The following is a 12,499-nucleotide window of genomic DNA, read 5'->3' on the forward strand; positions in this document are numbered from 1 at the left end:
CTCAAATGGCTGTGAATCCTGTGTTCAATTTATAAGTGTCATAACCCCTCAAAGCGTTTCTGATCTCAGGAACTAATTTCATTGTAACCGGTTGAAGTAGGGAGGATTAGCCCAGCCTCAAGGTTTCACAACTTGGATATGATTGGAACATTCCTGAGTGCTGCTATTCAGTATCAATAAAAACTGAAGGCAGTTTTCCCACAGCAGTGGTGGTATAACATTGTGCAGTTTTTTTCTTGAATTTGCTGCTAAAAATGCTGTAATTTATGGTCAAATTCTGTTTTTGAATTTTTGGTAGATTTTTGGCAGACAACTTTCCTGAAATAATCTGAGCATTGCATCATGGTTATAATGGTAAAAGTATTAATGTACTATTGTATCTCAGGGCTCTCTGTGATTCCTACCACTAATTAATACATACACATGCATATATCACAGTTAGAGGCCGCTAATGCTTCTTGGGGGGTGGGGGTGGGGGGGCAGAAAACAAAAACAATACATGGAGAACATGATGTCACAATTCGTATGTTGTATGCCATTCATTCTTTGCTGGGGGCACAAAAACTACAGCATTACGAGACAGTAAATCATGTTTTCCATCTCAACACTCAATATGAGAAAAAAATATGACTCAGGCATGACATGATTACAGTAAGCCCCAGCTGGCACTGATAGTGAAGAGGCTCAGAGGGTCTGTTATAAGTTGTACACATTGGCTCCAGTACACAAGATCATTGCTACAAGTCCAATCTAACGTCACTTCTGCACGTATATCTACTTACATACATGTTTATAAATTGCTAATAGCCAGGTGATTCATAGAGTTGGAATGCATAAAAGACTGATATTTCTTGTATTACACTCCAATTCCATCTCCACTACACAGCCACCCAAGTTAATCCGTCCATTCATAATGATTCCATCTTAGATGATTCTATAGTAACCAAAACAAAAAAAAAATGGATTCCTTGTGGTAAAGTTAACTAATCAAATAATATATGGACAATTGTACTGCCAAATAGTTATTTGCATGCTTTTTTAAAAAACTCAGAAAACCTCAAAATACAGAGTCTGACCAAACTCTGTGAACTCAGGCTGACCTCTTCATCTCAGTCCTGTCACATGACACAAATTCCTGCTTTCCAGACTGGTTGGCAGTGAAAGTGGTTCTTGTGGGGAACAGGCCTTTGCTGCCAGTGCAATGGCGACAGCCAATGTTCCAGAAGCCTCGGCAGGATCCTCACCCCTCCTTAGAAAATTAAGATTTTGGAGGCGCTCCAGGCTTCTTTGTCAGACCACCCAGTTGGCTGAACAGAAGATCCACATGTGCTGCATCATCACAGTGTCAGTCCTCAACACTGGTGAGCGCTAGGAGGTGGAGTGTTATGTATTCATAAACTGTTCCCATGAACTTTTACCCTTGTGTGCACTCATCTTTATGCACTGTTTAAGGACGGTCATGAGTAAATTATATAGAATAGTACTGACTAAAGAATATTACTCTGCTGCCAGAGATTTTTTTTTACATGGGCATATGAAATCTGCAATATATGTCATTAATATGACCTGACCAGTAAATCCTGACTTCAACATGTATTTTCACTGGCAAGCAGAGTTGAGAAAACAGAGCCTTCAAACACCGGCTGTGAGCTCAGGAGGCCGAAAAGGTCATAAATAACTTCACCCACTGGTTTTGAGAACAAATATTCTCCTTTTTCACAAGGATAATGCTCAGATAGGGTCCCAAAATAAGCCCCTATGGTTAATTTGGCAGTGGACATACTGGAACCCTGCTCAGACCTTATAAAACAAACACTTAGAAAAGACTTCACACATATCTACCAGTGTGCTACATAATACTGTGGCAACTACACTACAGCTGCCCCTTACCACATAGGAACAAAATGTTTTAGCAGCAAAATAAATCCCTTTGGAATGGAAAAATAAACAAAATAGCATTTCAAATAGCCACAGCATTTAGTTCACTGGTCAGTCACTAGTCTTCACTCCTGATGGACAACTGAACAGCCACAGGATAGCTGCTGTGTTGTAACTGTGGTCCAGCTGTGAAAAATCACAATTTGGCCCTTCTCAAAGGGGCTCAGATCCTTACACCAGCATATCAACTTTAACAGTGGTTTAAATTTTATCGGTGTGTATAAACCTGGTCCTGCTTGGTAGTTTTCATTAAAACACAAATTAGTGTCTTGAATTATTACTTAATTAGAAATGGCAGACAGACAAAAATTCATTTAAGATTTATATTATAATCAAGGACTTTCAGTGGTAGCAGGTCAGTACCTTCCAAATAAGGAAAGATAATGCGGTTTTATCACATATAAAGTTTATATACATATATAAACATTATATAATGATAAACTGAAAACAAAAAGTTTTTTTTTTGGCTTAGAACTCAACTCGGGAAACCAAGGTTAAAATATACAAGATGTAATCCATTCTGCAATACAGACTGAAACAAAATACAAAAACCCTTACAATTCTTACACACAGTGCCAAAAACCTCCACCCCGCATACCCCAATCGACGGTCTGTAGCCTTTATAGACTGAATTAGTGACAAATGTGCATCCTGATAGTCAAGAGAGAGACAAAACTCCAGCATTGTTCTTAAGTCAGTTCTGAATGCACATAGTGTTCGGTTGGAACCTTCCTTTAGAACCTCAGGTTCTTCAAAACCAGGCTGCACCCAGCAGACCTATTTAAGTAAACTTAATTTTTTCTTTTAGTACAAAAGTTCCATTCCAACAAATGGAAAAAAGCACACCAACTTTCTAGAAGTACACTGACAGAAAACCTCAACAGGAAAACTGAGGTCCTCACAAAATAAATAAAAAAAATCTGACAACTGACAACTCAGCGGTTATTTCTTTCTTCTCAGCGCAGGCCTGCCTACTCCTAAATGTAAAAATTTTAACCACCTCGTGTATCTGTTCAAGGTATTCACATGTTGTATGGGCATGTCTCTATAGTTCTTCCACTACAAATTCATTTTTGGATTTTCAGCCCTACTATAGGGCCCCCACGATTCAGCTGGAGGCCCTGTTAAATTCTGCTCAAGAAGAAGAAAATAATATAAAACCTTTAAACAACAGGTGCTCTGCTAGAGGCAGGGAAAGGATCATGTGAATGCTTGCATGGGTTTAATGGATTGTCCTTGTGCTCACACCCAACTCTCTTAACTCAATAAATAGATGGACAATGCAGTAAGGCAGTGCTGAAACATGCATTCATCACAACAGAGTTAAAAAAAAAAAAAAAAAAAAAAAAAAAACACACACACACACACACACACACACACACACACACACACACACACACACACACACACACACACACACACACACACACACACACACACACACACACACACACACACACACAAACAAGGTAACAATATGCACTTGAAGAGCCAAGACTCCAGTACTGATGTTTTTCAAGGCTTTCCGGGTGAAATCCTGGTAGACAGGAATAAGATCCTAGGTGTTTTTTTTTTTTGTCACTGAATTTTTTGCAGTGTGTAATTTCCTTTACTTTTGTTCAGTCCCTCTATGTAAGTTTCCTTATGTGGCAGGTTGGTCAATGTTCAAGGTCAATGTTCAAATGTCAAATGTAGAAGAACCAAAGAATCTCTTCCTCCTGATGGCAGCCCGCTGCTCTGATCCTCACGATGGTCCAGAGTTTTCCAGGTAACTCTGCAGCTTGCGCACTGTGGTTTTATCCAGAGAACAAAGGTCAAAGTCAAATGTGGTGTTTGTGATGTGAAAGTGTCCAGTTTCTTCTATGAGGTTCACAATCTGTTGTGGAGAAGAAAAAAAAAAACACCACCACACATTTACACACTGATAAACAATCTATGATGTTAAATGTTCCACAGGCTACTTCATATCAATATCTGAGAAGTGTGTTTGATGAGAGGTATGTGGCAGCATCATATTGGAGTTATTGGAGTATGTGTTATTATCCTGCATAATGTAAAGAAACACATTATCGGCAACAAATAGTCTTGAAAGTTCGGACACACCTTCTCATTCAATGTGTTTTCTTTATTTTCATGACCCTTTACTTTGGTAGATTCTCACTGAAGTAATCAAAACTATGAATGAACACATGTGGAGTTTTGTACTTAACAAAAAGTGGAGAAATGACCTCCACAGTCACCTACCTGAACCCAATCGAGATGGTTTGGGGTGAGCTGGACCGCAGAGTGAAGGAAAAGGGGCCAACAAGTGCTAAACACCTCTGGGAACTCCTTCAAGACTGTTGGAAAACCATTTCAAGTGACGACCTCTTGAAGCTCATCAAGAGAATGCCAAGAGTGTGTAAAGCAGTAATCAGAGCAAAGGGTGTCTATATAATATAAATTATGTTTTCAGTTATTTCTTCTTTTTTTGTTAAGTACATAACTCCACATGTGTTCATTCATAGTTTTTAGTGAGAATCTACTAATATAAATGTCATGAAAATAAAGAAAACACAAGGTGTGTCCAAACTTTTGGCCTGTACTGTGTGTGTGAGATGTGTGTGTGTGTGAGTGTGAGTGTGAGAGAGAGAGAGAGAGAGAGAGAGAGGGAGAGAGAGAGAGAGAGAGAGAGAGATAACACAAATAAACAGAAAAAACATAGGAAAAAAAAAAAAAAAAAAAAAAAAAAGTCTCAGTGTGTTTGTAAGGAATTTTAAAGGTTTGTGTGTGTGTATGCAAGTAGAAAAGCTGGGGACCGCTTCCATCATTATTAGTTCCAGTTCTCTCCCGTCCTGAACGTCTGTGTTGATGAAGCTGTGCAGTAATGGGACCCAACCTGATCCATTTCACACTATAAAGCTGAGGAGCTTCCATGTGGAAAGCATTTCTTTCTTCCATCACCATTCCCCGCCCCACCCCCCTCTCAGTGAACTAGGGCCAACAACAGAGAGGGACCCAGAACATTGTTATGACAGACCAGATCGGGCTCAGATGTTGGTGTGGCTGGTGAGCCACTTCCTTGCGAGCTTCAGCACACAGGCTGCTGGTGACTGTAGCACCAATATTTTTTTCCAATTTTTTTTTTTTTTTTAAGTAGAATATGTTGTTACAAAACTTGAAATAAAATCCTATATAATACAATGTTCCACATGCTAAAGATTTGGTACAAAGAAAACATCATGCGAAAAAATTACACACAAAATTCCTCAATGATTTAAGCCAATTGTCCAATCTGTGGTTTTAATGCAAAAAATGATGAGCTTTTTCTTTTTTCCATTCCCACAGGCTAGTAATCACTTCCATCTACTGTGATGAGAGCATGGAACAAATCACAGAAACTGTGGGAGATCAGCTTCTAGTCCACTTCAAAACTCACTTCTCAACCCAACCTTACAGCGGCCTTCTGTAGCACAGTCCACCACCCCCTGCTGCATTCGACATGCTTGGAGAACATAATCTGCTGCATGATGTGCTGCAGAGGGTTTCGATTGTTCAAGAGGCAAACAGAAAATGTCTCCCAGTTCTGACATTCAGAAGTGGAGGTTAAAGGAGTTACTTAACACACATGAATGCACTCAAACAACTCTGGGCTGCTGGCCAGGGATGTCATAGGTGCCATCTACAGTTGGTGCAGATTCAGAGGAAGTAGTGACCTTAATAATGATCAGAGTGGAACAGTACCTGCTGCAGTATGTGCCTCTCTCGCAGTGTCATTAATCTTCTGTGCAGCTCCACCAGCTCATCCAGGTAGGCCTACAACACAGACGGCCTGTCAATACAGTTGCCAATGAGAATGTTACGAGTTCTGCTCTATCAGACTTTGCCACCCATCAAACACATGGTGCAAATTGGCATTAACAACGCATGATTAATGTGTCCTTATGCTGAAGACTTTGTCCAACATTCAACGGCACATTTCAGAATCATTAAATCATGACAAATGCACTTCAAAAAACCCTAATGTGAAAGCTCATATGAGCTTGTTGTTTCTGTTTGGGAGAGTTCTTACCTTATCACAGTCAATGTTTTTACTTTTTTCCTGTTTGCTCTGCTTTATGGGACTCTTCACCTCCAATATCTGTAACGAATACATGTCATAAACTTCAACAATCATAACCAGATCAAATGCACAAATACAGTTTTAAAATGCTAAAATGCTAAAATTAAAAGAACTATTCAGATTTGAAACTATTCCAAAAAAAAAAAAAAAAAAAAAAATGTTAGTAAGCAATTCAATTATGAATTATTCTAAAATGTAACATCCTCCATATACAATCTCACACACACATGCAATGTATTATGTGAGTGGTGTTACTGTCAAGTCACGTATATTTGTGACTAGGTGTATGCAATTGTTGCCTGTTCGGTCTCATATTATGTCATGAGAGACCTCTTACTTCAGAGAGACCCATGTTATAAAATCACAGGACCACAGTAACGTCTTCTGATGCCAAATCAATTTAGCAGAATTATCAGTAATTTTTCATTAACATAAAAACCTTAACTGAATTTTACATTTTCACGAACTTAAATTTGTTATTGTATATTTGTTTTCCCCCTCTCAGACACAGAAACAGCACGTCCTGGCAAAATCTCATTGTGGGACTGGCTCAAAGTGTCTGTAATATTTATAAGGGCAAAAACTTTCATGTCAGGGGACCTTTAAGAAAGTGTTGTAAAATTCTGATGAAAATGTTATTAATAATAAAGTAAATAATAAAGTGAAGTGATTGTCACATGTGATACACAGCAGCACAGCACACGATGCACACAGTGAAATTTGTCCTCTGCATCACCCTGAGTGAGCAGTGGGCAGCCATGACAAGCGCCCGGGGAGCAGTGTGTGGAGACGGTGCTTTGCTCAGTGGCACCTCAGTGGCACCTTGTCGGATCGGGAATCGAACCTGCAACCGTCTGATTACAGGACTGCTTCCATGACTTCTTTCCATGAACTGACAAATACATTGAAAGTTGTATTCACCATTCCTAGCATGGTTCATCAAACCTGGTGGTCTTACCTGATTATTGCTCGACTTCAGCACTGGAGGAGGTTCATTTCGAGGAAGTGGTGAAGAGGCAGAGCTGTTCTCACTGTCACTGCCATCACTCAAGCTCACTCTGAAAACAATTGAGTAGAATGCTTTGTTCATTTACATTTACAGCATTTATCAGACTTACAATCAGTAGTTACAGGGACAGTCTAAACTACCTGTGACAGTTTCCCTGGAGCAAATTAGTGTCTTGCTCAGGGACACAATGGGATTTGAACCTGAGTCTTCTGGTAGTAGCCTAGGTGTGTTACCCCTTGGTGTGTTACCTCTAGGCTACTACCACTCCTCAAACTACCTGTTTTACCCCAAGAACAGACATTATCCAAAGTACTTGGATGAGGAGAGAAGAGACAAAGCGCTTTAACAATACCATAGGTAGTGGTCAACCATTACGTGTTTAGCACCACATATAGCAACAATTACAAACATACATTTTTATGTGCTGAAAATTTCTATAATCAATCAGTCAACCACTAAAGATAAACCAATACACAGTGTTTCAATGTCAAACAGATTAATCTAGAGCAGGGACATATTTGACTGTTCCTTTATCCACATTACAAATGTAAATAAACCCACCACTACAACAATATATTCAAAAAAGCACAGTGGTTATTTACAAGCAAAAGACTTACATTTTCTCCCAAGCGCACATTTGTACACACTAGGGCTGCAACAATGAATCGATTGAATCGATAAAAATCGATTACTAAAAGAGTTGGCAACGAATTTCCTAATCGATTCGTTATGTCGCGCGACGCGGAGACATTTCATTATTAAAAAAAACATGGCATGGCACGGCACGGGAGCACCACGGCAATGATCCTGCACCTGAAACGCAAACATGTTGGAGTGTTTGAGGAGGAAGAACGGAGTTCAGCAGCGGGGTAAGTCGCTACAGAATCCTACTTTTGTTCCGTTTTGAAGCGAGGAACGTAATGTCCCTGGTGCTGGTGTTTAACTCACCGCGGAGGAGAACTAGACGGGGACTTACAGCGCCACCTACAGGTGTGGAGGGGGGGATGATACAGCGTTCGGCTGTTCTCTGCGTCTCCGCGTGGACGACTCGCCTATTGTGTCCCTGAGCAAGACATTTAACCCTAAGTTGCTCCAGGGGGACTGTCCCTGTAACTACTGATTGTAAGTCGCTCTGGATAAGTGCGTATGATAAATGCTGTAAATGTAAATGTTTACCCATCATCCAGCTTGACAAGCATGACAAGTTAGCGTTAGCTCGTAGTAAAGTAGGGGTGCTATAGTTACTTTGCATTAAAAGACTAAAAGACATGTTTTTAATCACTAGCCTTTTTTTGGACCATTCATTTTTCAATCTGTTGTCATGTATAGCTACACTGCAAAAAAAAGCTTTTCTTACCAAGTAATTTTGTCTCGTTTCCAGTCCAAATATAAAAAAAATCTTAAATCAAGATTACTAGACAAGAAAAATGGCATGAGAAAATTAAGTGATGCTTAAAACTTCTGTTTGAGATTATATCTAATTAAGATTAGTTTTCTTACCCCATTGGCAGATAATTTTGCTAGTTTTAAACAATCACTTAATTTTGAGATGTTTTATCAAAAAACAAGACATCATTTCTTATGCTATTTCATGTGTCTAGTAAATGTATCTTGATTTAAGATTTTTTAGAGATTTGGACTGAAATCAGGACAAAACTACTAAGTTAGAAAAGCATTTTTTGCAGTGTGTGTGTGTGTGTGTGTGTCAGTGTGAGAGTTCAAACCAATCCTGTTAAATTTTCTGATTTGTATTGTTCTTTATTTTTTTATAAATTATCTTTCTGGCAGCTCAGGTGGCACTTTATTTTAAAAAGTCTATATTTGGCAGATGTAAAGCATACATGTGTATGATTTTTGTGTTAGTCAATTTTTATTTTATTATTATTATAACAGCTCAAGGAGCAACATGTTTGTGCACTTTCTAAAGATTTTGGTTCTGTTTTTGAATAAAGAGTTGGAAATGAATGCTTTTCTTGTTTTTTTATCCAAGTCTACGATTAATAAAAAAAAAAAAATAATCGACAGATTAATCGATTATTAAAATAATCGTTAGTTGCAGCCCTAGTACACACTGAGCATGGGAAAGAACATATGTTTCTAGCTGTTAAGAATTTGGAGGAATACAAACAATAAACTAATCAGACTGCTTTGGCATCACTTTGGTCAATTAAGGACCAGGCATGTTGTGAAGTGATCTGTTGCGTACCTACGGTGACGGTGTGTGAGGTGTGTCTGCATCGGCCTCTCCAGGTCAGAGTCCATGTCGTTCTCATCTTCATCCTCAGACTCCTCTTCATTGTCGTCAGAGTGCAGGTCCTGGATTATCGAATGCAATGGAGCAAGAACTGGACATACACACAAAAAAAGTTGGTTTTTTTCCTGAGAGGAAATTTTTAATACTGTAGAATTAATAAATTCATGCATACACACATTTAAAAGAACCCTTTGAACATGTGGCAATAACATTAATATGTGTATATTATTTAAAAGCACATGTATTGTATACCTTAGCTAATTTATAGTCTACAACATCCTTTGAAGGTCATTTTAACTCTCACAACAACAATGATGAAAAGGCCCGTGTTATAAACATGGTCTCCGTACCGTCTGAATGATGAAAAACCCGTCTGATGTAAAGGAAATACCTGGAAACCACACATTAATACTGCTGAGCTGATCTGACCTAGAACATGCCTGATGTAGTGTGAAGTGTGCAAAGCCCTACAGGAGGACAAAGCGCCAAGCTGTGAATGATTCATGGATCTACAGGCTGCTTGTCATGCTGAGATCTAGCTACACATGAGGCAGCATAGTAAGGACCATCTGAGTTCACCACAAGAGTGGAGCAATAGTTACACTTTGCTCAATCCATTCATTTTCCACAATGAATCAGGTTTCTGAAATTACTATAAAGACTACAAATGGCCCTTGCATATGGATCCTAACAAGGGTCAAGGAGTTTTTCCATCAACAGTCTTTGTTAAACAGCAGGATTATGAAATATTCACATGCATGTAAAGTCAAGTTTTTACAACTATCTTTTTAGGTTTTTAACAGATTTTGCCAGAAGGACAGAGAAAGAAATATTCCACTTTTCCAAGAAAAGTTCCATGTGGAGCCCTAATGTGGTGACTTACTGCATTTCCCCATTCACAGCATTGCCCAGTCCAGTCACTTGATGTGCTTCTCTTTCTTTTTTCCCAGAACATTGTCAGTTTTTGATTACCCCCATTAACCCCAAATTTGATCACTGCTCATGACATGCAAATGATACCAGCCATTCCAAGTACCCTCTTTACCCGAGTCACAATCACTATAACTGACAACTAGCAACCCAATAATGCATTCAGACAACACCTCTTCCAAAATTCATTCCTCAGCTCCAACATTCCAGATGTCCAGCACTTGTTAAGTTGCTATAAAGTTCCAATAGCATGCTAAGTCAGAAATATATTGATTTTCAATTAAGAACTTTCAATTAAGACTAATTATATAGCCATACATCTGAATAATACTGACCATCATTAGAACCTTAGGATACAGTGGAGTTAGTTTCATCAGGCAAAAGTTGCCAAAATTAGACAATTTCTATCTAAAACTGCATTAGTGCAACATATTAAACTTCCACTACCATAACCACTCAATAATGACAGTAACGTCACATAATACCAGCAGACATGCACTGAAGACAAACCAGAATACACTAGTCAGATGTGTAAATGTGCTTTAATTGTCATCAAGAATATCCCTCAGTAAGTAAGTTACAGAATCATCCACCTATCATTACATCGATAATGAATCACCTTAAATTTGAAGGTTACCTTGACGTTTGTGGGTAGGCCCAAATCCTGAACTGGAGCTTGAACTGGAACTGGCTGGACTGGGTTGTTCAGACTGAAGAGGGAAAAAGAGAGAGAAAACAGAGATCATGGGTTTACAGCTATAGATTGCTGAGCAATGGTATGTTAATGTTATGTTAATGATTTCTGGCACTGAATCGGGGGGAGCACATGTAAGCATTCACACACACACACACACACACACACACACTCTCACTTTTAATATTCAGATTTTGCACATAAATCTGTCTTAAGGAAGCTTTTACACAGTAATTAAATTCAGAACAAGACCGTCTCTGTCATTATTTGAAGTATGTTTGTGTGTGTGTTTCCTAAATCACTCTGAAGAAGATAGCTGACACTGATCGTAGAGCATTTAAGAGTTACAGGAAAGCTTTAAATCAGCCAGGCCATAAAGCTGGTCCCATTATCTCCAGTGAGTCCTGATCCTCGCTAATGGCTTTGATGGGTTTAACAGCCACCCTCCTGTTGTAAATCAACACAGAGACTCTGCCAGATGAATATGTCCCTATACAAAACAAATGGTGCTGTAAATAAATCCATCTCCAGACGTACACATACGCAAAACTGGCCACTGTTGAATGTGTATCTTAGTTATTTAAGATACCAGCTGATGTAACACACTGTCAAAGGGAGCATGGTCAGCAGCGCGGCTTTTTTCCCCTCACCTTAAAAACAGGTTTTGCGTGGCCTTTGTATGCGAAGCAGAGATTTATAACCAGCCTTTGAACTCTTCGGCACATCAATCATTATTGGCTTGAAGCCACCAATCAATAGGGTTGACGCTGCCACACACGGAGGTTTTGCAGAAGAGGAAGCGAAAGGAAAATTTAAAAAAGGGACCCAAGACTGAAGCTCAAAATATATTACATCCAAAATCCCTGATTAAGTGTATTCAGTACATACCAATAGAGAAGAACAAAACAGTATAACAGTATGGCCTCATTAAAAGCCTTTAAAAGTGATGCTGATCAGACCTACAGTGATAGTAGAATGTACAATAGTGATAGTAGAATTTCCTGCATAGTCACATGTCTACAGTCCTGAGCTGCAGATATTAAAAGTTAAGTCTTCCACCAAGGGGAGAACGTGACATGTTTTACTGCCAGTCTCTTAAGTGGTAGAGTATTTACAACCTCACACACAAACACACAGCTGCCTACAGCTCACAAATGTCTTGCTCAAGTCTTATAATAATGGCTGAATCTCAGTGGTATGAAGCTGTGGGTGTGGATCAGAATTCCAGTTATGTTTTAACGAAGTTCCAGTTAATAAATAACTACCACATCTACAGCTCCTGAGGCAGAAAACATTATGACAAACTTTCCTTTTGTTATAGTTTAGATAGAAAAACAATGGGCAAAAAACATGGTTGGCCAGTATTCCTTTCCATTACACATATAAAACTGCTGTGCTGCTTCTAAACATATGGTATTTTTTTAAAAAAAGTAAATGATAATATTTGGTAATATAAATGTAATGCAGACTGAAGTAAAAAAATCTACATATCACCATTACATGTATTTTGTTAAATCCCAAGACTATTAAAAACCTACAGCTGAGGGCAGTTTGAAGAAATTTGAAGAAGCC

The 12,499-nt window shown here is 38.8% G+C and overlaps 1 protein-coding gene across 2 annotated transcripts in view; it reads right to left on the bottom strand.

Moving 5' to 3' along the window:
- Window positions 1-3,468: 3,468 nt before the first annotated feature.
- mllt3 (MLLT3 super elongation complex subunit) overlaps window positions 3,469-12,499 on the bottom strand; it is a 35,495-nt gene continuing 26,464 nt past the window's right edge. For both annotated transcript variants that reach the window (XM_028967084.1, XM_028967049.1), the window contains exons 8-13: window positions 10,871-10,943; window positions 9,256-9,394; window positions 6,999-7,098; window positions 5,990-6,058; window positions 5,662-5,733; window positions 3,469-3,814 (exon numbers count right to left, since the gene is read on the bottom strand). In XM_028967084.1, coding sequence (XP_028822917.1) covers window positions 3,683-3,814; window positions 5,662-5,733; window positions 5,990-6,058; window positions 6,999-7,098; window positions 9,256-9,394; window positions 10,871-10,943 — 585 coding nt within the window. In that variant the 3' untranslated portion in view covers window positions 3,469-3,682. The remainder of the gene's footprint in view (window positions 3,815-5,661; window positions 5,734-5,989; window positions 6,059-6,998; window positions 7,099-9,255; window positions 9,395-10,870; window positions 10,944-12,499) is intronic.

This window comes from Denticeps clupeoides, chromosome 1 (assembly GCF_900700375.1).
Source record: "Denticeps clupeoides chromosome 1, fDenClu1.1, whole genome shotgun sequence".
In the NCBI taxonomy this organism is placed as follows: domain Eukaryota; kingdom Metazoa; phylum Chordata; class Actinopteri; order Clupeiformes; family Denticipitidae; genus Denticeps; species Denticeps clupeoides.